Below are 26,474 nucleotides of genomic sequence, written 5' to 3'. Positions count from 1 at the left end.
GGGCTCTGGCTGTTAGCAAGTGTTCAACACTACCTCTAAAGTGAGGGCAATTCTTATAATTGCATCTAACCTTTGTAGCAAATAACTAACAGCCACTCACCAGCAAGTAAGTGGGAGAGTAGTATGTATCACAATGCCACTGCAAATCAATCTGGGAAGAGGAAAAATTAAGCCATTAATGATCCACCATTTTGGTAGTTCCATGGACACATTTAAAACAAACACACAAGAAACCTGATATACAGACTTAGAAGTTCAGTACCACCTTCTTATGAGTGTCAGATACAGCAAAAAGTAATTTGTCACCACACAGGACCACCAGACCAGCTACACCAGAATCCCTCTAACCCAACAATAATAAGCATCATTGTAAAGACCAGCATTCCCCTTTCACACACTCCCAGATTCCAGCAACCCACTGGTTAAGAATTACACATTTTCATCAGCTCCAATGACCTGCAAACAAAACCCCAGACTTACCTCCTTGTAACATAAAAGTGATCCCAGAATGACTGACCAGCAATTAACCTGAGGTAAAACACACTGAAGTCTGTCCACGTGGTTCCTAGTGCTTGGCTACTATTTCAGAAGCTGAACTACTTGACTGAACAACAAAAACCACTTGTACCAATAATCTCAAAACCCAAATGCTTTTCTACAGTTCAGTGCAGTTATTGATGTTACGCCTTCCTCTTCCACACACACTGCTTTTCACAGGAACATTACCAGGTAAGTTATTGTTGCTTCTGGAGACCTGCAATAAATCAAAATAGCTGGTTAGTTCAAGCATTATAGTCCTGTCCCCTCCAAATATATATATAGATGCATTTTAACAGGAGTGTCATTAACAGCCACCCACACTCTAAAGAAACGGGGTAGTTATCCACACCTCACACCTACTCCATGCTTTTCCTTCTGGCGAACACTCCAATTTTTAACAGCTTTCTGCTCAAGGCTTGTTACCTCTGAAACAGCATTGATTTGGTATCAAGCAAATGCTAAAGCTATACAGGAACAGAACAGTTTCTAAAAGAATGTCAGCAAAGACAGTAGGAAAAGAAAAACACAATAAGCAACACAAGTCAATCTTTATTGAAAACTGAAGTATTAATACATAACAATTCTTGTTACAATAAACGTGCTTTTAAGAATTTAAATCTGAGCTCATCTACTCATTGAATTGCATAAAAAATAAAAAAGTATGAATTTTCACAATTGAACTGGCTCAGAATGGAATCTCCACTCTTTACGTTGATGCGATAGTTCAATGCAGGAGTGAGTGATGCCTTAAAACTTATTCTGGAAGACAACATTGACCTAAACTTAAAAAAAGTACCAATACAACTGTTTGTAAGACAGTTTTAAAAAAAGTCATAAAAAGGAAACCTGTGTCTATTTCATAACAAACATGGAGAACTATTACTGGGGCCTCTTGTACTTCCATTGCATGCACTCACTTTTTCAAATCTTAGACATGAGGGCAGCCAATAATAGCATTACAATAAAAAAACCCACTAACAAATCCATTCTACTTAAAACAAGTCTGTACAGCAGCCAGCTAAAAAGCTTTCCCAGTTTGCCTGCTAAGTGCCCAAAAGTCACAACAATTTAGAAAAGTCATGTTCACTTTCTTGATGTTGAAACTTCAGAGCCCATAAATTGTTTATAGTATCTTTTTAAATCACAAATGGACCCTTACTACCTGTGGAATTCAGATGTTTCAGTGTTACATTCAACTCACACAAGAAAAGGTTTCCTTGTCCCCAGATAAACACTCTTCCTCTTCTCTCTTCCGTCTACAAAACACATCTTATTTCCTCTCAACGCCCCCAAACCAAGGTGTACACAGCCTCCTGAAGGAGTCCTCACTACTTCAGAGATCTCAGAATGAACTTGAATCCTGGTGAGGCTTGATGCACTAAACTATCCTAACTTTGCTGCAGCTGGCATTCTACCTCATCAAATCTGAGGGTCTCTGCAGGAAGCTTAGAGTTGATAAAATACAGGATTAGAAAGCTGACGCATATTAATGAGAACAGTCTGAATGAGCTTAAATCTGTGTCTTTTGAAGAGGTGCTCACAAACACTTGCACATGAGGAGTAATGGATTGCTGGTGACTCTCCAACACACCGAGGTCGGCCAGTGACACCTCCTGGAGAAGGCTGGACATGACCATGCCTGTTTCCTACCAGCTACTGCACAGACCCTCTCCTGGGCACCTGCAGAGTACCAGCCACCAACCACAATAGCTGTTCTCCTCCACACAAGTTCAGCTGAAGCATCACTATATTGTGCACCTTCCTAAGATGGGAGGTTTCACATACATGGTATTTACTACTCTCTGGCACAAGTTTAAGCCTAGAGTTAAATGGTGGTATCGGATCGCTGTGCTTACCTACTCAAGCAAAAACATGTTCTAAACCCAAGTGAATGGTGTATAATACTGTACGCTTAAGCACCGGGAAATGATCCCAAGTCAATCTTGACCATCTCTCGCTCTGTAGCACCACTACCCAAGGAGCAGTGAAGCCAGAACACTCCATGAAGAGTAGTCAATGTCGAGTACCCTGGTATACAACTCTGTACCATGAACTATTCTCAAACAACACCATGACATGGTGGTACTTACAGGTGGTGGCGGTGTTTTGGCTTGGCTTTTTTTTCAGTTGATGAAGCAATACAAGGAAGGACTTCAACTAAAATAAAGGGGGTTTTTTCCATCTACCACCGCATCTAAGCATTTAACTTGCATAGTACACTCAAAAAGAAGCTTTCTTGAACAGCATTCCTGCACGTCTCCTAGGAACTTCAAACAGGAGATGGTTACAACAAGCATAAGCAAGATCTAGTAGCAGGTTCTCTGTTTTCCTTCCTAGTGTTTCATTAATAACCATCACACCACTGACTAGGGCTATACATTTTTGGTGCCAATTATTAACCATTTTTCTTTTGCTGCTGCTACATTTAAAAGACATTTTCATCAGTTGTTACTGACATAGGGAATTACCTCAGTTTTTAAAAAATACTTTATCAAAACTCAACACCTGAAATTCAATTTACAAAAAAAAAATTCTTGGACTTCTCTGTTATTGCTGCAACAGTTATTTTCAGTTCCAGGTTTAAAGTAGTACTTTGCTTTTAATCATATAAAGCTGCCATAAAAGTTTTTTGTTTGGTTGTTTTTTGTGTGTGTAGTTTTTTAATTTTTTTTTTTTAAAGAGAAGCTTGATCTGAAATGTCTCTACTGCACTGGCTCTTTTCATTTGTTGAGGAGCTCTAGTGCAAACACATACTGCGTATTTATTTATAAAGGAATTCTAAATAGGGAATGTTATATAAAAAGCAGGAGAGAATGTTTCATAAGACCCTCACTGTGTAAACGCCTAAAGATGTACAGTTTCCCCCTCCGCAGTTGTATATCCATGCTTTCTACTATTTGCAACAAAATACCATTAAGATAGTTATATATACACATATTCCCCCCGTTCCCCTGCACTGTGCTTTTGGTTACTTTCCGTATCAACTACTGGAGACATGCTCCACCCTCCCAGCAGATTACAATTGATGAAAACTGGGAGGTTTAGTACCTTTTAAAAAAGGTACAGTGTCCCCCTCGTGGATGAATCCCATAATGCAACTTAGAAGAAAAAGTGCTCAAGTAAGTGAGACTGCCTAAGTGTTATGGAATACTAAACAGAGACCAATTCTGAGATGACATTTAGAAATCTGAAGTCAGAGCAAGTATATAGAAGTTATATTCATTCCTTAACTAATTACGTCTTGCAGCATTTATGAAAGTTCTCTCCTATGACTTTCAAACCTTTAGTTTATCGGGTGATGAAGACAGGAGACAGCAAAGCTTTGAGCTTGTTCTTTATAGCTTCTCCCCACACAGCACACTGTTTCATACCTCAGCTCTTTGTGAAAATCCTGTGAAGACAACAAAAAGTCACTCTCTACTAGCTACAATGGACAAATGGCCTGTACTAATGCTCACTGTAGTCTCCAGCACACTTGACTAATCAGAGCTGCAAATCTACTACACAAACGGAATTGTTAAACAGGCTTGAATGAAGCAAGACAGATTCAAATAAGTTTGTCTGGGGTAATTTTCTGCTCCATATAAAAACATATGTAAATCCCTAAGCTGCAGTAAGTGCTCATGAGTAAGGTTTAAAGTACTTATTCCAACAACAGTTATGTTCAAGGCATTAGAAATAAGGGGGCCGTCCACTGACAGTGATTCATGCAAAATAAACCTAGACTTTATTAAACAAAACAAAACAAAAAAAAAGTACAAAATATGGAGAGTGCTTACTGTAAAAAATAAAGTTACTGAAGGCTCTAACCACCAACAGGTTATAAAGGTACGTAAGCCTCCCACCGGGGCAGAGTACTGGAATGGCAGCGTTAACTCAGCACTGATGCTACCCTGAAGTAGCTGCCAAATCTGTGTAGGTGCTGAACGACCCAAAACAAAGTGTAACTAGATACAGAACTTAAAAAAATTCCTTCTGAATGGAAGTTAACCTACAAGAACAATACAGCTTGATATACCTCTGTGTAAACGCTTAAAAGGGAACAACATTTTGTAACCATTTACTGCATAATTTATTGCAGGCAGAATGTACCCAAAAAAAGAAAATTGCGTCTTTCTGGAATTGTAAGTCAAGGAGGTTTAAGAAAAACCTCAATTTTATGTGCAATATTCAAATTTAAAAATTTAAAATCTCCTGCATAACAATTTTGGTATATAAATGGGTTCTAAGGCTAGCCCTTTATCCCCACAGCATTTGCTTTGAGGTACTTTTTAAAACTTGAAGTTGCAAGAAAGAATATCAGAAATGCCTCATTGCAATGAAATGCTAATCTGCAGTCAGTCTTATTTTACGTGCTTCCAAGTGCAATTTACCAAGAAAATACTAAGAAACACATCCAAATGCTGTAATGAGAAAATGGCTCCTACTTCAATTACAAATATTTTTAGGGGGGAAAAGAAAATAACGAATATTTGAAACCTCTGTTTTCTGACAGCCCTTCTACAGCATATTCAAAGTTCATACTGCAAGTAGCTAACAAGGAAATTGTGTTAAAATGGTTTGTTCCCCTTTAACATACCCATCAGGCACACAAGCTTTCCTCAGAATAACACACAGCCGAACTCCTCCTGTTTGTTGGAGAAAGCCTTAGCATTTCTCAAGTGTCAGGAAAGCAAGCCGCATCAACTGCACATACATTTTCAACTGACTACAACATTCTTTAGGAAAAACAGCATGGATTTCCTGAACTGCGAACTAAAAGAAAGTGTTTTTCTACAAGTCTGCGCGGCAGTCTCACTTTGACACATCTTGCATCATATGAAAGATAGTACTGGATATATATCTCCCCAGGACATGCAATTCATTACGCAGGTGAAATCACCTCCTACCATTCCTAAGAGCCAGTTTTGCCTCAAGGAAGTTTGTGTTATTTACTGGCACACACAGCATTACCTTTGTCGTTTCATTCTGATCCTTAAGAACATCTGTATAACACTGAATCCATATAATGAAAATGAAAAGGTATGAAGTAAACTAATGGCGTGCGGGATTTCTACAGCTTGTCTGACTCATTTTCCAGTCACTCCAATTTAGTAGTTGATTTTGAAAATAATACATCACTTAAATAAAAATATGCCCCTTTTAAACTGGCAACTCCATCAACCTGAAAAAGGCTGAAGCACTTATCTAATGTATATTATGGTATTCTATAAAGAAACTCACTTTTGTGATTCTACCTCTTAAGACCCTGCATACATTACAACAGTGCATTAGTGATACAAGTTGTAAAATACTTTTCGGTTCCTTTGGATTTGCATATGATGGTTTTTGCATCAGTCACTGCAGGTAGATTGAGCAAGCTTTGTTTTTGTGTTTTAACATGCATTCAACTAGATATGGATCAGAATAAATTTATACTCCCTTTTTATCATTATAATTAGCTAAAAAATTGCAAGACAGTCCACAAAACAGGATTTAGGATTTGCTTTAAGACTAACTGCTGGAGTTCCAAGATGTAAGATATGCAGCACTGGAAATTCTTCAGTGATCAGGAATTAGTAGTGTTTAGCCAAGTGTTGAAAGCATTCAGAAGAAAGTCCTGGTTGGAGGCATGAGGGCTTCAGCACCAACTTTTAAACCTCAATTTCTTGATTGCATATCTCCCATCTTCAAACCTATGTTAAGAGGTGGAAAAAGGTAGGAAATATTTTCAATTATGTGAAATACTACGCCAGTGTGGCAGAACATTCTACCATTGCATGCACCACACCAATATGCACACACAACAGACGCTTCACATTCCATACTGCTACCCTAGCATTTATCCAGTCCACTGAAATCCACAGGCTTCTAGGTTAAAAATTCACTGCATCGATTTTCTCCTGTCATGTCCATTCCAGCTTTCTATCCTCACTAGAAGTTTTGTCTTAAGTAGAAGGTGCAATATTAGAAAGGTATTTTACACTTAATTTTATTTATCAGTAGTCATGAGTTTAGTCACAGCAAAATTCTCACTTTTTGCACTCAAATCATGTAATATGACACTCTTGAATGAAATATTATATGTGAAACATTTCAGATCTGCAGATCAGTATGTAACATCACAACAAAATGAGAAATGGCTGTTCTATTCTTAACTAAAAGGGAACATTGTCACCTGTTATCACAGAACTCTGACTCCTAATTGCTGAAACAGAAATCTAGAGAAAGTTAAAACATAGTTAACTTTGTCATGGACTAAATGTAAAAATTTCTTGTTCAGTTGTTCTGACAAGTCCTTATTTCAAATGAAGCTGTTCTCAATTTATGCTAAAAAAACCAACCCATAAACAAGGATCCCTAAAACATCAGGCTTTGTGTCAGTTTGATGCAAATTATGCCCCCCAAATCCATCCCACTTTATAGAGGATTTCAAAATCAAACTCCTTTTCTTGAAACCCATGATCTAAATTTTGGGCCACACTAGAAACAATTTTTTCGTGCTGACTGTAAGAAGTATGAATGGAGACTTCTCTGAAACAGAGCAAATATATGAAATTAAAACTCCAGGTTGTGTATTTGTTTCAGCAGCTTACGAGAAAGATTCACTCTCAGAGCAAGGCAAAACATCTACCTTGCCTAAATATTTAGCCAATCAAAAGCAAGACTACGAAGTTGCACACATTGCTTCATTCAGGAATCACAGTACTGCTGAACTCAAGAATTACCAATAAATTCAAAATACTGAATACAATTAGTCCAAGATGTATTTTAATAAAGCCAACTTGAGGCTCATTGTTTCATATTCAACAATCATGAACAATAAAAATTACTCATGATTTCTGAAGATACAGACCACTGAAGAAGTCCAACAGGACTTCTCTCCTTTGCAAGGAACAGCTATTACATAAGCAATAATTTTTATGTATTCTTACTCAATTAGAATACAGCAGAAGTATCTCAGAGCGCTTACCTTCCAAAAAAAAATCTCCCCAGAAGAACCTGCAATGCTGTCATTTATAAGAAACGTTAACTGCTTTCAATCTAAATTGGTAACTTACACTGACTGCCAGGATGATCACCACTGTGGGGGCACATAACTATAGGTTGGTGTTCCTGGAGCCCGATATGTGGGCATAGTAACTGGATGAGGGGCTACTGGAGTTGGGGAATGAGTTGTCAACAAAGTACCTAGGATGAAGAGAACAAATTCCAGTACAGAGAAATGAAACGAGGGAGGGGAGAGAAAAAGAAAAAAAAAAAAAGAGTTAATTTTAAAAACAATTACAGCTTGTTCATCTTCTGATTTAAAATGACCAGTATTATTTTAGACTGCAACCCCAACCTTCCTTCAAACATTTACACAGGGAGATCATTTTGATGTTTAGTCCAATGCACACAAAGATACTCATTACTCAAAAATAGCTCTAGCAGAAACCCTGCAACATAAGCATTATTCACTGCAAAACTTTTTCCCACAGCAGGCTTTACATGCTATAACAATATTTGATGGTAGAGATAAACTTGACTGATAAATCTGAATAAATCAGTTCTTGTTTGCATTATTACAGATAGGTTTTTACAGACTAAGGGGCTTCAGAAATAAACAGGCTAAGATAGCAGGATCTTAACAGTCTTGGTCTACAGCACTTTGTAGAAACAGTAACAAACACCTGGGACAAGCTTTCCCACATACGAAATTCCAATGTTAGATCAGTTTGTGACACACAACTTCTCTAGTTTTGAGATCCCTCAAATTAATGATAAATTTGGCTAGGTAAAAATCAGAATCAAAACCAGTTCACGGCTTTTGTTTTTTAGGTTACTGAATTGAGCGTGCTTTGAGTGAATGTGGACATTTCTTTGTACATTAACACCCACTGAGTAACGAAGCTTCACACCCCCTCAGAGAACACAGATGAGTCTTCATTATTTGTTAAACAACATTTTCTCCAAAACACCACCACTAGAAGAGTGTGGCAGGAGGAAGTTGACATCCCTAACCATTGCCTATGACACAGAAGACCTGCAGGTAGCGTAAACACATAAAATGTTATATTTCAGCATACAAAGGTCAGCAATATGAGGGGTGGGCTGAGAACACTGCGTGTTCCTCAGGCTGAAGAGGCTGCTGTTTTCAACTAGACACAGAGGAATGTATTGAGAAGAGGACGTTAGATCCTCAACACTAAGATGAGAAGCAAAGCACGCACAATAAGGGAAATCCCATACAGATTTAAAGAAAAAACTATTTTACCACAATACTAGTATCTGAAAAGAGGATGTGATATCTCCATACTTAGAGATGATCAAAATATCAGTGAACAAGTACTCAACCTGATCTAGCTGGATCCCTTTTGAAGGTGTTGGACTAGACAACCCACAGAATTCCCTTCTAATCCAAATGATTTCACAATTCTGCCAAGCACATATCTGGCATCACAACTTTGTAATGCAGCCACATTTGCCTCAAACTGAGGGCTTCATCGAGAGAACACGAGGGTTACAAGTCGCATACCTGCTGACATTGCCATCGTAGTCCCAGCCACCATGCCCATGGTCACACCATTCCCTCTGGGCGGTGGAATGGGAGCAGGATACATCGTCGCTGGCATGCCATTGGGCTGCACAACTGTGGTGTGGTGAATTACGTGGGGTGGTGCTGCATACAAAGGCTGTGTGTAATAAGTGCCTTGCTGTTAGAGAAAAGGAGTAAATTAAGTCATTACAGGGTATCTCATGGCAAAGATAAATGATAACTTCTTTCATAAATGTATCATAAAACAAAAGCATTATTCTAAAGATGGAATGTTTTTACAAAGTAGAAGCCAAAACACTCATTTCAACTATTCTAACTGCATTTCATTGGCAAATTTTAACATTCAGCCCCCTTTTAAGGCATTTAGGATAACATTCAAATCCAAAACCTTTTTAGAATTCCAACACTGGCTATGCCTTCAACAAAAAGGGCTCATTCTTTATTCATTCCCTTCATTTTGTATCTTTTATTATATTAATCTATCACAGAACTTCTCTCACTATTTCTTTATTTTTTATTCAGCTGCTTTTAGCTAAAGAACCAAAAGTTTCTGACAAATCCAAATAAACTAAGCAGACTGGATAAACCTTGTTACGTGTGACAATTTTTTAGTTTTGTTTATTTACCTGTGCATATGGATTCTGCTGTGGATAGGCACTTCGAACTGGGTACACAGCAGTCTGATAGGGATTCGGCGACGAAGAATACGGTGGCACTGCGCCACTAGTGGGTGAACAAGATACTTTATATGGGGTGCCTGGTGTGTAACCTGAAACAAAGGTAAATCTGCATTAAAAACAGGAAAAATGAGTGTCAGTACACTGCTTTCTAAAGTCAGGGTGGCACGGTTCTTAATTTCCAAAATCCTTAATCTTCCTGTTAGTACTTCGCAGGCTAGCCTCAAAATCCCAGCACAAGTTCTATCATTCACATGATACCAATAACAGTCCAAAACCTAAATACTTCACTGTGTCAACACGAAAAGTTAACTCTATTTTTGCACCATTTTCTTTTCAAATCTATGGATATGGGATTAAAAAGTGGATTTGTATTTTCACAGTAATATAATTAAATACTTGGCTTCAGCACATTAGGCAGCATTCCTATATTGGAGGATTTCATACATGCCAATATTAGCCCAGCTCTGAATGCATCCCAAATTATAATGGCAAAATACAGTAACCGTTAACTATCCTGCAGTTACCTGCTGTAGAAGAGGCAGCACAGGAACAGCTTAATTTCAAAAAAGAGACTTATGTAGAGAGCTCCAGATGGATTTTTCAGAGAACAGAGAGACACAATCTGCATCTTCCACTTCAACTTACATTTATTCATATTTGCATTTTGGCATTTTTTGAACTGGGTAAAATAAATACGAAAGGCTACGCCTTTGAAACACAAACACTGTAGAGTTCATTGCAACTGCAAATGGGACTCCGAAGGCACTTCAGTATCTTTAAATCTCCTTTCTGTGTATTACATACGTAGATATACCCTTCATCATCACTTATGAATTATTTGTATACCTTACAATAAGACTACAGATGCCATCCAAAATATTCCTTTGGCATTCCTATTATAAGTCCCCCAAAAATCAGTCTGCCTTGTAAATGCTTGGAACTGTTCAGTTTTTACAGGGACAAGTAGCAGCTGCTGGCTCAGACCCTGCCTGAAGACAGCTCTTCCATAGTTTCTCCTGCCCTCACCAGACAAGGTCTCAGAAGAACAGAACAAGGTTGATGAGGCATGGAAGAAACGTGTGAAAAGCACCATTGCTGCTGCCTGCTACACTCCCATGTTTATACTATGGCTCAATGGCCAGAGTGGGAATACAAACACCTTGGCAGCAGCACCCACCAGTAATAACATTCTGGGTAGTAAGCACCCAGCATCACCTATTTTGGAGAAAGCACCAAAGCCCTGTGCCTGTGCTATGCTGAAACCACCTTGAGTCTTCTGCAGGTCCACCACAGCGGGAGATGCCACATCCACAGACCGAATGACTATTTAGCTGGAATTGGCAACTGTAAAACAAGTCTAGAACATGCTGACTTCAATCCAGAGAACAGCTCTGAAGCCACATAGCAGAGAGACCACTGGCATTTGTGTTGTGAAAAATCAGTCTGTGCAGACAGCATGATGACAGACGACCTTCCTTCGTTTTGCAGAAGTCCGAGCTTCTTCGCAATTTCATTCCACCCTTCAAACTGAAAACTTTTATGTTAATGAAGAAATAGGTTTACTATGTTTTTCTTTTTTTGATAGAATTGATGACTTTTACAGATACTAAAGAAAGCTATCATAACACTTAGTCTGAAGTCTTGTTTTTAGAGATCTTAAGTATTTGACAAAGAGACTGTGCTGAGGAAGTAACTTCTATTTCTAGTATGGAGAGCTATTTCTGTTGAATAAGCCAGCTACAAAATGCTGAACTTGAAGCATCCATAGTGAACCACAACTATGTCCTCAGTCAAGCCCACTCTCATTCTAAAAAGCCACTGATACAGCTGCACAGGATATTTAACTTCCATTATCACAAAGTGGTACATCTGTACAAGAGATATTCTGCTTTCCCATTTCATTATTTTCTTCCTTAGAGGGAGCAAAGACCTTAAAAGTAAACCACGTGGTTATTCAAAACCACAGAAATTTAAGGAAGCTACTTGTAAAAAGGTATTCTTTCTGAACAGTGGCACAGCATGTTCAAACACTGCTGCATGAGACAAATTTACAAAAGCCTTGATTCCACAAACAAGCAGCTACATCAGAACGTATAATAAAAATATTAAAGCCCCGGCTGTTAGGACAAAGTACTTCAAGTTTTCATCTGCCTGAATTAGAAGAGCCAGACATTTTGAACTTTAGTTCACAGCTTAAAGAGCAGCTAAAAATTATTCTTTCTTCTGAAATAAAAGCTTATTTTTCTATTCAACAGCAATAAAGACTCTAGTAGTACTAGCTTTAAAAAAAATAAAGGATATTTGAAAATGGCAAACAACAACTTCTATTCGTCTTTATCCCTTTTTCACATAAAAGTGAAAAAATTCCTACTCTAACTTTGTTATATAACATAAGATATATTCCAAGATTAATCAACACAAACTAATAATTTGGCAACATGATTAAGTCTACCAAGTCAAGAATCTTTCCCAGAAACCATAACCCTCTATTACAACATAATGGACACAGAGGAAAAAAACACAATCAAGTGGATAAAAACACTGGTCTCGTGATTTGGTAAATCTTCATCTTCCTGCAGTAGGATTTGCAAACTACAACCAGTAATGAGATTGGAACTACCTTTCAGTTATCTGATCCTAGGAACAAAAATTACAGTTACTTCTTAGCATAACTGCAGGAATCTGATGTTATACACAGTGGAGCACAGAAGGCAGACACACACCACTACGGTAATCTCCACCATGAAACTGAATCGTGTATTAGTAAGTAATACAAGTCAATAAGAAAAGCCCACATAGGGTTTCGATTCCCATGCGTTATACCCCTGATGGGAACTCATCTTGCTTCAACATCATGCTCAAAAAAGTTCTTAAGCAACTCAGTGCAAATGCAAGCTGCTACCCCCTAGATGTGGTACTTGCACAGAGGCAATACCCTATCCAAAGGTTTGGGTTTTCGTGGTGTTTTTTTGTTTTGGTTTTGGTTTGGTGTGTTTTTTTGTTTTTGTTTTAAATTACTGGAACTTATCCATTTGTTTCCCTGCCTTCAATGCAAGACCAAAGACAAGACAAAATCAGTTCTGCATTCGCTATGCCTCTAAGCAGCAAACTGAACAGATAAACAGGTTGAAACAACTAGAGCATTCCACAATTAGCTGCACACTATTAACAGGTTCTGCAGGCAAACATTTGAGATACCTTACTCTCTCTGACCTCAGTAATTGCTGCCATGCCCTTTTAAGAAATCAAACAGAGCAACACACAGCCCTGGGAAGAGATGCATTTCTAAGCAGTCTGTCATCAGTCTTCCTCGCTTGTCATAGTGTCTCATTGCAAAATTAAAAAATAAAATCTGTTTTCCTTTGTGCAATAGAACCATCACTCATCTTAGAACACAGCATTCAGGACTTGGAGCTACAGCTGAGAGAGAGATTAAGACTTCACATCTTACAGGAGTCTCCTGGTAGTGAAATGTCATGTTACAGACACTGAATTTCAATACTGCACATAGGCTTCAACAACATCAGCTTCCCAATTTCCAGTAGTGGCCTTTCCTATCCCCATAAGTTAAACAAGGACATTCAGGGACAAATTTGTTTATGTACCACATGTGTCTCTGAAAAGCTGGCATAAAACACACAAGTGAAAGAGTTCCTGAAGATGGCCCAGATCTGCATTAACAGAACAATGTAAAAAATTCCTTAGTATGCAAAGTAAGCACAGGAAGAATACTATCAGATGTGTGTTCCTTGTTTAAGTGGAAACTAAATGCTACCAGTTTCTGTTTTGTTTCAATCATTAATACATCAAAATCATCATCTATTAGTGAAAGCAGGACTACCTAAGAGCTTAGGTGAGAGCTTTGGTTTCTCTTGTCTGTGTTTTTCTGTCTCCCTTTTCCTACGCTCATCACATTCCCTTTCTCTTGAAAGATAATCACGCATGAGTAGTTACCCAAATCCTCCTCCAATATCCACTACAGACAAATTAGTTTTGCCCAGCAACCAGGCTTTCTAGACAACTAGTTTGTGGAAGACAATTTTTAGGGCAGGAAGAAGGCAACAAGGTGAACTTGGAAAGAGATCTAATTCAAGAAAAGCATGAGAAAGAAGAATTCTGAAGACAGAAGAAAAAACAGGTATCTGGAAACAACCAGGAGGATGCAAAGCAAGCAGAATCAAGAATGAAACAGTGAGGGAAAAATGTAACACAATCCTCAAGTATCAGCCTGAAATATAGAAATAACAGCCAAAAATGTCAAGTTTTCCCTTCTCCGAAGGTGAAAGCAGTATAAGACAAGATTATACTAAATGTATCAGATGATTCCTTATGAGTCATATTCAAAGCAATGTAAAGCTTATCCCGCAGTGTAAGTGTTATTGTAAGCCCTTCCCTTCTTGGTTCTAACAGCTTCCAAACTTCAGGTTACTGCTTTGACATACCTATTACACGTACCTGTTTGGAAGGTAGGATTTGCTCCAGGATACATATTAGGGGAATAGGCAGGAGCAGCCGCTGCATAGCCCATTGGGAAGCCAGCTAGAAGAAAGAATATGTCAAAGTTATTTTCTAGACTAACTGCCCTGTCTAACTAGACTTTACTCTCAAAGATTTTCACTGTACATCTCCTAATTAAGATGACCTAACAGATGGCCTTCAGTCATACCTCCTCAACTGAGACACTGGGCTGCTCCCAAGTCACCAGCAGCTGAATGGTGGATGGAAGGAACAGCTAAGGAGTCACAAATGCAATTCTCCCTTACACCCCCGTTTCAGCAAATCTCAAACTTCGCCAAGTGACTCTTAAGTTTTGTGCAACTGCTGAACCCTCCTGCCCCACGGAGTTTTATGATCTGATGCACATAAAACATTTATCTGAAGAAAAGATACTTTTTCGCAGAAATAAATCTCTAGAAGTCACAGTGACTCTGACTCTTCAGATCACAGATATACCAAGTACAGAGTACAAAGCAACCTTAGGTAGTCTAAAATGTTTGCTGCATTTGACACAGATTTGTTCTTACACTCAGGTAGCAAACAAGCTCACTGGTTTCAGGCATGTACTATGACAGTTACCAGTAACAAGTGATTCACTGAGGTACTGGCAAAATGATAGGTAAACACTTCTATACCAGAACAGAAGAACCACTATGATTGAACTAAAATTGCAATATACTGGCCTCCAGCATAAGACAGAAAAGCGTTAGCAAAAGCTACAGTTACTTGAAAAATACAAAGTTTGTTTAGATTGTAATAAGTGAAATTTCTGAACTAACCACAGCCATTGATTTTTCCAGGAACTTATTATTCTAAACTGTAAAACTGAGTAATGTCTGTATTTAGAAAAAGAGTTACTACCACATTTGTTATCAACATACAAAGATTTCAACTTCTCCAGATAAAAGGCAATTACTATTTGCATATTCACTGTCAGGCTTAAAGCTGCTAGTTTTACACCGCTATTCAAATTTGAGGGTTTCTATTTTGCTATAAATCCCAGAGTCCTTAGCAATTCCTCCTAACAATAGAAATTCCTTAGCTCAGGACTACATATGCCAATTTAGTTTTGTAAAGTACTCTGTAAACATATCAAGTGACATACACTTGGCACTAGTATTAGGTGGCCAGCATGGGTAAGGCTAAGAAAAACATTAGGCTTAAAAATCAAAGGTAAAAATAACATATCCAATCCATAACAACTTTTCCAAGTGTAAATAGCTCTTAAGTTTTCAAATTCACAAGCTGCAAGTCAAAAACTTTAGTATAGCTTTACACCTTATTCAAACTGACTACACATCTGCAACACCACTTCTGCGGTTTACATTTTCAGCCCTCTACTCTTTCTTCACAGGTTTAGCTCCACAGTACAGCACTCTGAGCTGCTTAAGAAAAAAGTCATCTGTGAAAAACGTAACTACCACAAGCAGCAGTTTTAATTTCCACACAGAACTTACCTATGTGAGAACATTTGGATATTGATTACTTACTACCGTAAACCCATCCAACAACCTCAAATAGGTGTAGTGTAATATAAACAGCTATTAAATATGCAACAGCTTCAGAAATACAGTGCCTTTAAATAATACATTCCACCTGGAAATATGTTCATTACCATGCAAGCCATGTAAATTGAATGTCTCTGAATGGAGAATCTGTAGCTTTTAAATTAGGAGAGGCAAACAGGGGAGACTTAGTCATGCAGTAGATTTTAAAAAAATCCTAAATGCAAGTCTACTACTTTTCATTTTAGAAAACATGTTTTGTGTTTATCCCACAATCTTTATGCCCAAACCAGGCAGCTCAGCAAACTACTTGTAACAGTGTGACCCCACGGACCTTATTGACTAAGCTGAATTCAAGGGTCACAGTAAACTGACCAACTGCTGTAAGGAAGAGTTTTGAGTGATCAACTTGTAGCATGACATTAAGGCACTTCTATAACAATTCTACCTCAATTTCACGTATTTTAGTTATGCTAATTTACAACCAAGTGAAGACTGCAAAATATACAGTACTTGCATAATTAAATATGTAATCTAATATGTATAACAGCAGAATACTAGAAGTTGTAACGTTGTTTAAACTGCTATTTATCAATCTAAAATAGTATATCTTCCTAAATAACTTAAGGTACCACTTAGCTTAGTATAAACAAGAGCTTCAGTGCAATATGTAAATGGTTATAAGTAGAAACGAAACCCTGGTTTATATAAATCTGTGTTTAGAAAATGAATAGGGATAAAATTACAAAGTTATCTTTGAATAATTCATAATAACCTTTATCTAAAGCAAAAGAAAGCCTTGTAAAAGCCAATAATTACAAATACAGAAATAACTATATGGAGATATTAATTAGTAAATGACTGCTGCTTGAGTTATTATAAAATTACACAACAGATATCAGGAAAAAAAGACCAACTCAAGAAACACTGCCTGAAATGTCTCATGGAGGCACATAGCGCTTCTTTTCAGCCTTCCTAAAAAGTTCTGTCCAAATCTAATTATTGCCTTATCCAGCTTCTGAACTATGGGGACATCAGAAATGAACCGTGCTCACAAATACATTAGGAGATGAGAGGGGAATAAAACCCTGGTGAGAAACCTGACGCCAAATGAGAAGCAGAGAAAGCAAGAAATATATTTGATTTCTATTTTAAAAACATTTTTTTGGTCGTTTTATTTGTCCCACCTTTGATGTCATGCTTCAGGCAGTCATAAAACAGATAGGAGGAACAGGAATTAGAGGATAGAAAGGTTAACAGCACCAGCCAACTAGCAGCAGAAATAGACTGACTCCTGTTCTTGCAGAGCGTAATTATTAGAGCTCCTAAAATAAGCTGCTTTGGCAGAGATACTGAAGTTAGAAATACAACAGAAAACTAACTTGACTCTTGAAATGTCACTTTTTAAATTAAAAAAAATAAAAATCCCCAAACAGATAATACATAAAGCCCTTCATAAGTGACTATTTCTTCTTGATTAGTAACAAAGATCTCTGTAACATAAACTCATTAAAAAACAGAGTTACTTACCCGGATAACCAATTCCTTTGGCATTTGCATAGGGAACCCCAGAAGATCCAGGGCTATACACAGGATTCATGATTCCAGTAACTGAATCAGGGAAAGAAAAAAAAAAATACTTTAGTATAGGGAAAGCTTGAAATCCCAGCAACTAAAGCAAAACTGGAAATGGGGGCAAGCATATTGGAAGAAAAATAATCAGAGGGAAAAGCCGCAATTCAACTACTCATCAACCTTGAAACTGTAGCTACAAGCAGAAGTAAGTTTCAAAGCATCACAGCCCTCAACTGGCTAGAAAATGTCTCAGGAATGAAACATTCCCTGTTGTGGAACATGCTTTCAAAATATTTCCATCCCTCAGAGCATCCCCATGGCTGCAAATCCAGAACCCACTGCAGGAGTTCACCTGTGCTGGACTTCTCCGATGCCATCTATAAATCACTTATCATCCATCTACCATCTATCAATCTTTGATTCTTCCCATTGCCTCGTTGAAGCATCTAGCCAAGGGATGCAAATACTTGTGCTCTATTACTGCTGGCATTTTAAGTCTGAGATTTTGGTCCTTTACCAGCACCAAATTCCTTCACTGTCAACAGCCCAAGTGTTACAGAAGTAAGTGGTAAAAGACTTTCTGTACTAGACAGCTAGCTCACATTTGTTTACTTGCTTCTACATTCTTCAGAGCCTATGACAAGCTCACAGTTGGGTCCAGTCATTTCTGATTTTGTATACACAAAGAGGCACCTACAGTTACTATCACTGGCAGGAATAAAGACAAATCCCCAGTTTTAAAAAGAATCTTGTAAGTAAACACCATGAAAAATAAAATGGAACCGAAGCTGTTTCTCAGATTTTCCTAGTATGCCCAAATACAGATCACTACAGCACAGCTCACAAGCAAGCCCACCACATGCCTCTTACAAGAGCACTGTTCGCAATTGCTTTTCTAATATTTTAGAAAAAAATTCCCTGTATTTTAACCCAAATATCTTCAGTAATCTGATGTTCAGCATATAGTTACAGATTTACCAGTTTTCTCCCTTCAACTGGTCATTTTTCACCACAAACAGCCTCCAACAGCAAGACAGGAAGGCACACTATGAAACTAGACTTTCTTATTAACCGCTAATAGCCGATACTTGAGTCACTTCCTACTCTACATCTTGAGATGCTGTTTTACTCAAACAGTGTGTTCAGCAGCTTAACACAATTTAACAGAATTTTGTAAATAAAGTTTATGAAGCAAGAGTCATAATTATATGTCCACTACTTTAATTACAGAATGCATTAGGGCAGGAATCTGAGGTAACTGTATCAGTATAGCTGCACTAATAAACCTATGTTAAGTGACTGTCTAAACCATAAGCAGTTTGCTTTTTAAAGTAACACTGAAGACAGCTCTGTGCCTGGAGTTTTAGCAGCATCTAGTACACAACAGAAGTAAAAGGAAGATCTGTGCCAAATTAGGAAATCAGAAAGTAAATGATGTCAAAGTTTATCACCAGCTTTCACAAAACACTTAAACTTGATGTAAGAGAATTACAAGATTCACCAGTTTCTTGGACTTTTCCCACACAAACAAAGCAATAATACTAACTTAAACAGAACTACTTTTATTTTTTCCAGCTTCATATTTGATTACATACCACGACAACAGAGTGTATTAAGAATGAGTTAAACAACCTGCCATTTACATTGCTTAGTACGAAGAAAGTTCCCCCAAACAGCACGTTCTAATCACCTGACCAACACTGAAAAAAAGCAGTTTGACACAAATCTCTTTGGAAATGTTCTATATCAAACCAGCCATCTTCAAGTATAAACCATTTTTCCATCAAAGCCCTGTGGAGTTTTGTAGCATTAACTCTGCTGTACCATAATGAACCATATTTTACTGGACTAACACTTCACTGTAGCAAGTCTGTTCTTTTCTCCTGTACTTTCTCCTGTGTATCTGCATTTCTAAATAATTGAAATGAGCCTGTTCCCTTAGTATTTCCCTGCATTCCCTGTTCATTCGCATCTCTGTTCCTCTTTCAATATTGATTTTGTCACATTTTGTCTCTAAGCTCAAAAAACCCCTTAAGAGTCTCAACCTTCACTTCAGTCTCAGCATTTCCGAATTGCGGGTAAAAGGCTTCAGGGAGGTGCATATCCTCTCCCACTCCAATACCAACAGCACTCTCCCACACCCCACATCCCTAGAAAGATGCTGCACCTCCTTGCAATCTCTACAGCAATGAGGAGGAAAGAAGTCTGTAACCCTCTCATCATTCTGAATGGCAATGAGAAGAAAGAAAGAGGACTGGAAAACCAGCAAGAACATTCTGTGAATATCAAGGTGTTATATATAGATATATATAGATATATACACCCCACTAGTATCATAAGTATTAGTAGTCAATGACTGCAGAAGAACACAAGGACATACATTCTGAGGGGTAACTTAAACAGAAGCCACACAAAGCTGAAAATGTACAGAAAATGAATAGAAAAGGACAACTCAAGACTTGATGTCCAAGGAAGTAGAGTACGAGACAGGAACTCCAGTTAAGTAAGGAGAAAAAAAGAAAAATCTATGGTTCTGGGAGCCTGCAAGCTCCTTTTACTGGAAACAATGTCAACTTCCACTTCAAATGCATCCATACTTCAAAATCTGTACACACATTACTTCACCTTTGGTTGAACAGGTATGTACTTCCACCACTTCTGCTTTCACCACTGAAATACAAGTAGAGATCCACCAGCCTACAAAAAGTGCTTACAGTTTTTGTAACGCAGACAAACTTCAGATCATTTCTAATTAAAAATAATTATTTTCAGGTATTCTCTGAAGGACCCAACATGTAAGTATAATTATATAGTATTACCCAGTGGTTGCAATCATCCCAGTCTTACTGTAATTTTACTTGGAAGGGCATCTGTTATACTGAAATACAGAACCTTGCAGTCCACTTCCCTGTAACGCTTCAAGTCCACATCAAACACTAGGGAAACTACTATAAAGTGAACCCAAAGGATTGTGCCTTTCAACCTTTTTGTTGGCATTCCCTCCAAAGCATTCTCATATTAATGTGTATGTACATAAGTGTCTACCCTGCATCATCTGTATATAAATTGCACAGAGTCAACTGCATATAAATTACACCCAACTAATTCTTTCAGCTGAAATGAAGGTAAATTAAAGATGCTCCAATTAAAGACTATGCAAGCATGCTTGGGAAGCACTAATGCTTCACCTTTCATTCTTGACAAACAAACTCGGTTTTGATGAAGCCTGTTACATCTTATCTTGGGACAGATACCAGGACAATCATCCTCCTCTTAAATCCACATTTCAGGAAGCTGAGCACAAAGGCCAACTGCTGCTAGTGCTGAAGCTCTAGTACTCCGAATTAGATACGCTTTTGTACATGCTTTTCCTGCTGCACTCAGAAAGAGAATGTTTCTAAGAAATTCTTTTAAAAACCATTTTACAGAGATACATGCAAAAAAACACAGATCTATGCAAATACTGTAAAACAAACTGCACACTCCTTTGTAACAGGTATTTTTTCTTACTATTTATTTTCAAAGTTGTGCAGAAACGCTATCAGAACAAGATCTATTGAATGCCACTTTGTGCTCATTATATGACAACTCCATCACAAGAGCTGGAGAAGTATCTCCAAGTACCTTGCCTAAAGCACACTACTGTGGTCCACTAATATTTTCATTCTTGGAACTTAAGCAGGCTCACATGAACTCATTATTTAACACCTATCCATCCTGGAATACATGTAGAATGCTGTTTGCTATGAAACTGTACAAACAACCCAGCTTCCACTTAAATACAATTCCTTAACAAAGTTAAGGACCATCTTGGTAATGCTCTACATTTAACCCGTTTGATTTCCAGTCAAAGCTTAATAGAAGTAAAATACAATTCCTAAATGCCCAGCAGTCTGTAATGTAAAAAAAGTCATTTCCACTGCTAAGTAACACAGAAAATAATTCACAACGATTAAAGTAGCAGTTGCATTATGTTCTGTTAAAACTTCAGCCACCAAAATAGGCCCTTTGATGCAAATTCTAGGCCAAATAACAGGCACTTTTGTCATGATTAAGTCTTAAAAAAAGGGGGCTTATATCAGGAGGCATTCAAGACTTCCTAAATCTAAACCAACACATCCCACACTGCACTGGTATTTGCAGGTAGTACATACTTCTTCTATTCATCCAAGACCTCAAAATAGGTCACTGCATTTTACTGGGGAGCTGGAACCAGTGCTTACACAGAACTGCCGTGCTGCTGGAGAACAATCCCGCTCCCTTTGCAGGGACAGCAGTGGCACCCTTACTCCTCAGTAAGTTACACCAGCTATATCAGCTGGCAAAATACAGGGTTTTGCTGGAGCTTTTTGGGCAGAGGTTTCCTATGTTTTCTTACTACCAGCTTGAGAGAGCTGAAACACATCCCCAAATGGCTAAAACAGCCCCAGTGCCAATGTAAGGAAGGGAGCAGGACTGGACAGCTGCAATACAGATTGAAGTTGTAGAACCACAGCCTGGAGAAGGACAACTAACAACTTTGCCCAAAGTTCATACATAAAGTAATATGCAAAGCTGGAAACATCATTCACATGCAAGTCTTCCTCCCCTGCTCAAGTTACAAGATGTTCTTGTCATAAATGAGAACAAATGAGAGTCTTGCAATCACCCTTCTACATTTTGTGTGCATGCATTATTTTTAAGACTACAAAGGAATAGAGCAGTTTAGACTTTTTAATCCTTTCTAATGACTACAATTCTCATCTGTAAGCCTATTCTACTAGTGGTTTATTATGGGGTTTTTTTGTGTTGAAATACACATACATTACCACCAATACTACTTGCATCCAGTATCAGTAAAAACAGAAACAATACAGTTATATATTAAAGACTCAGAATTACTTCTACATGCCATTCACAGAAAGAAAACCTTTACCAAAAATTTAATACTAAGATCCTGCTCATGAACCAACTTCATTTGTACATTAGTGGCACCGTTCTATTCTAAAAACAAACAAACCAAAAACGAAACAACAAAAAACCCACACACAAACACAAAAAACCCATAACAGAACATTAACAAAACCTTTTTTCTTCAGAAAAATTAAACAAATGGCCTAGCATTTCTCAAAGCCTATGATTTCTGTTGTTGCTACTGCACAAGGGGGTAGAAGTTGTCAACCCCAATACTTGCACCTCCTGCATAACTCTGAGATCACATACATTGTTATTTCAAAGAAGTGGAATAGTGCAGCAAAACCATCAGTTCCTCACAGTAAGCATCTTAGATGCCTGTCTATTGCCAAATTTAGGGGAAGTTAATCAACTATGAGAAATAGAAAATAAAATCAAATTGGAAGAATAAAATTTCAGTATGTGAAGGAATCATATTCACAACTTTTTAGTTAAATCCTGAAGATCTGCTTCTTGGTAAATTTTATCATTAAGTTCATTTTCAGTTTATACCATGTTCCTTTTTAAAATAAGTTGAAACTATCACAAATTCCAAATTGAGATAGAATCTCCAAAAGCCTCTTAATTCCTTCTACTTGTTAACCTGAAAGATAAAGTGCGTAATTACTACGCCGAACATACATGTCGGGAAGCGTGAGTTATATGAGCATGGAAGTTTTATGACACTAACAATGATGCATCTTACAGTAAAATCATATTAGAGCAGACAGAAAGTCTAGTCAAATTAGGCAATATGCAGAGTGCTACTGAACATTTAAGAACAAATTAAGCCCAGATCTTCTCATGCTGAGAGCTGTACACCTCCCCTTACTTAAACCCCAACTTTTATGTTTCTCAGAGCATGGAATTCATTGTTTGGCTGGTGTTTACGGTTTGGCTCCAAGCATTTTAGAAAAGCACTAAGAGTACAGTTTACACCAGGCTTTTTTTTCTGTCTCACAACTCTTCCTACAACCTACAGACGACCAAAACTCTAATCTTTCCTCCAGCTCACAGATACAACATGCAAGCCACACACAGACTTTCACATGCAGTGGAAGCCTACTGATGCTGTTTATTTGAAAATGCGATTGACTAATCCCCTCATGATGCCACATTGAATTTTTATGAAGTTCTCAACCTGACCATCTCCAGCAAACATCAATAAAACAGCGTTACAGACATCCCATGCATTCAAAATCCACCTACTCCACACAGGTAAGTGGAGGTCCCGGCAGCAACACAGAACACAAGGGGACGAGAGGCCGGCGGCCCTACTCGCACAGGTGCGGCGAGGCGGTTGGGAACCGGCTCCCTCTCCAATTAGCCCATCACCTGCCGCCGTTTAAAGGCCATTTGGACACCTGTTACAAGGAGCCCTCCCAGCCCCCGAGCGACGCTGAAGATAACGGTTGTTCCGCCCGGCGGAGAGCGGCTGCCCGTGGTGCCGGGCCCAGGATGGCGCTGCTGCCGGACAAGGGGTCGCCCAGGTGGCTGAGGGGGAGCCGCGAAGCGGTGCGGCCTGCCCGTGAGGCCGGCGGCACAGGCCGCGGAGGCGCCGGGCCCGGCTCCCTTACATAACGGGCCGGGCGCGGCGGGGAGGAAGGAGCGGCTCCGGAAGCCGGCGCCACCCGCGGCCACGGCGGGCCTGGGCGCCTAGCACTCACCGGGCTGCGGCGCTTCGTGGTGGCGTCTCGGCCGTCGCTGGCTGGCTGTCTCGCTGCGTGTGTGCGTGCGGCCGTACGTACGCGGGCGCGGAAGGCGGGGCGGCGGGCGGGGCCGGGCGGGCGCTGCCTGCGCGGGGAGGGGGGACAGTGACCGCCGGCGACTCCGGCTGCTCCGCGGCCGCCGCACCGAACAACTGCGCACCGACCCGCGGCCGACGTCACTTCCGCGGGGGAGGGGGCGCGCGCCCGTAGCCCAGGGGCGGAAGCCGCCGTCACGTGCACGGAAGCCCCCGGGCGCTGCCCCCTGCAGCACGTGACCCCGCAGCCGCCATTAGCGGAGCGCGGCGGGGCCGCGGGACTAACAGCGGGGTCAGCGCCCTCCTGCTGGGGCAGCTCTCGGACACGGCTGCCCCGGGCTGCCCGTTCCCCCCGGGTGCAGCGGCCTTGGCGCCGGGGATGGAGCGCCTGGCGGCCCCACCGTCGCTGAGTGTGGCTGTGCCTGCGCTGAGCCCTCGCGGCCGCACGGGCACCGGCTTGTTCGTCAATAGTTTTTGTTTGTCGAGAGCAGGCAAACCTGTGGAGCTTTTCTAGAAATCGGAGCTGTACTGACCCCTGTACAAAACCGACATAGACGAGCAAGGTGAGCTTAAACAGGTTATCACAGAATGTCAGGGGTTGGAAGGGCCCTGGAAAGCTCACCCAGTGCAATCCCCCCATGGAGCAGGAGCACCCAGATGAGGTTACACAGGAAGGTGTCCAGGCGGGTTGGAATGTCTGCACAGAAGGAGACTCCACAACCTCCCTGGGCAGCCTGGGCCAGGCTCTGCCACCCTCACTGAGAAGTTTTTTCTCAAATTTAAGTGGAACCTTTTGTGTCCCAGTTTGACCCAGGTTGTAAGGTTGTAGGTCAGGGAGCTTTCTAACAAACTCCCCATCCTCCACCTGGTGGGTGGCAGCCAATCCTGCAACTCTGACACCCAAACAGACCTGCCAGGGGCACGACTTGATCCTCAGACAAAACACTGACATAGTCTTAAGACTAACCTTTTGATAAAGGACTAAGTATCTGCCAAGGACAGGACAAAATAAAAACGTATGGTAGGTTAATCTGGACCAGAGACAGAGGACATCATTGAACACAGCAAGATACCAAAATGACAGCCATGTGGAATTCTCATTGCCCGTCCTTTAAAACATCACAGGCAAAGCTGCACGCACCTGTGGAAAAGCTGGACTCAAGACAATACTCGTCACTGCTCAGCAGCTGTTAAGGAAACATAACTTTGTGAGCACCTGGAGGCAGCCTGAGCAGAGAGAATTTGTGCAGAAAAGTGTACAAACAGTGCCGTTAGTTCAGAGGTGTTCTTGACAGGCACCGTGACTAACACTATCAGACAGCGCACTCCAGCACGACAGCAAATATGTTACTGCTTGATCTTGGGTTGCACTGAACACACAAGCCAGCGTGCTGCTGGAGAGAACGATGCTGGCACCAAACCCAAACAAACCGCCACAGGCAGGAGGCAAATGGCCCCGCGCCGTATGTGTGGTGAGAACTGCTGACCACGCACTGCAGGGGTGCTCCGAGCAGCAGCCCTGCTCCCCAAACGAGCTGCCGGTCTGGACAGACAAATGTTACGCATAAACCAACAACTCCTTAAATCCTGAAGAGTTGACAATAGAGGATGCCAGAGCAGCTTTTTCTTAAAGAAGAACAACAGGTTGAGCCTTGTCCAATACACAGCCCGCACAAATGGGCTGGGCATCCATAGACTTAGCTTATGTTACAGGGCACCTCAGGCGACTGCTGAACTCGGGGAACTGGTTTCACTAAAATTTCCCTTGCTTAGGGACATGAAATACAAACAGCACCCTTTTCTGTTACCCTGCCATGCATCATTATTAAAAACCATAGGGATATTACTATTTATGCTAGATAGTATTCTGCAAACTATGCCTAAATTGTAAATACGAACTTGTCTTATGGTGTAATAACATACGCCATGGTGGAAAATATTCCAGCCACAGCGAAAATCTGATACCAAAAAGATGACAAAGCAACAATTTAAACTCTCACACATGTAAGCCAATCCCTGGCTAGTTTAGCCAATTATTAGTCTCATATATAAAGTATATATCAGTTGTATAGCGCACAACTCTTGTCAACCAGTAAAATACAAGCCCATAAATGTGGTTGGAAAAAAAATTATAAAAAGATGGAAATTATTTTTAAAAACTGATAAAACTGAGCACCTGATACTTTTCTTGTACAATGTCATAGTTACAGTAGTAAAATGTGGAAGCAATAATGTTCTTTGTAGCAGAATTGCAAACTGATTCACAGCTTGCTGACATTTCTGATGGGTAGGACAGCTTGCTCTTTTCTAATTATCCTCAGGTGTCTCCTTCTTATTGTAATACACTTCCCACAAAAGTGAACTGACATACATCAATCATGCTGGTCAGTCACAGAGGAATACTACAATAAATTGAGAGCTGGTGCATTGACTCCAGCTACATTACAAAAAGAATGGTACCATTAGTATATAGACAGGAACAA

At 39.8% G+C, this 26,474-nt stretch overlaps 1 protein-coding gene across 12 annotated transcripts; it reads right to left on the bottom strand.

Annotated features, from left to right (window-relative positions):
* FAM168B (family with sequence similarity 168 member B) lies at positions 1 to 24,117 on the bottom strand. 12 transcript variants are annotated; one of them, XR_013922459.1, is made up of 9 exons: positions 23,915 to 24,117; positions 17,271 to 17,351; positions 14,194 to 14,277; positions 9,685 to 9,827; positions 9,038 to 9,215; positions 7,581 to 7,710; positions 2,631 to 6,215; positions 481 to 754; positions 1 to 151 (listed from the first exon to the last, which is right to left on the bottom strand). XR_013922459.1 is itself a non-coding variant. In XM_080349369.1 (7 exons), the coding sequence occupies exons 2-6, from the start codon at positions 17,338 to 17,340 to the stop codon at positions 7,598 to 7,600; spliced, it is 588 nt and encodes a 195-aa protein (XP_080205495.1). In that variant the 5' UTR covers positions 17,341 to 17,351; positions 23,915 to 24,117; the 3' UTR covers positions 282 to 754; positions 7,581 to 7,597. The 12 variants fall into 12 exon arrangements, 2 of the variants coding, with proteins under 2 accessions (XP_080205495.1, XP_080205494.1); XR_013922460.1 differs by lacking the exon at positions 1 to 151 and adding an exon at positions 890 to 965 and having other exon boundaries at positions 282 to 754; XR_013922466.1 differs by lacking the exons at positions 1 to 151; positions 481 to 754 and having other exon boundaries at positions 1,075 to 2,807; positions 3,822 to 3,931; positions 5,120 to 6,215.
* Between the last annotated feature and the right edge of the window lie 2,357 nt (positions 24,118 to 26,474).

The sequence above is a fragment of the Nesoenas mayeri genome (genome assembly GCF_963082525.1).
Source record: "Nesoenas mayeri genome assembly, chromosome: 9".
NCBI classification, from domain to species: Eukaryota; Metazoa; Chordata; class Aves; order Columbiformes; family Columbidae; genus Nesoenas; species Nesoenas mayeri.
Note: the sequence above shows the minus strand (reverse complement) of the source record. Positions and strands in the feature narration are given on the sequence as shown.

Coding starts and splice junctions, on each gene's coding strand:
- FAM168B (XM_080349369.1), bottom strand. CDS start 17,340: ATGAATCCTGTGTATAGCCCTGGATCTTCTGGGGTTCCCTATGCAAAT. Junction 14,278..17,270: donor CAAAGGAATTGGTTATCCGG/GTAAGTAACTCT, acceptor TCTTTCTTCTAG/CTGGCTTCCCAATGGGCTAT. Junction 9,828..14,193: donor AAATCCTACCTTCCAAACAG/GTACGTGTAATA, acceptor CCTTTGTTTCAG/GTTACACACCAGGCACCCCA.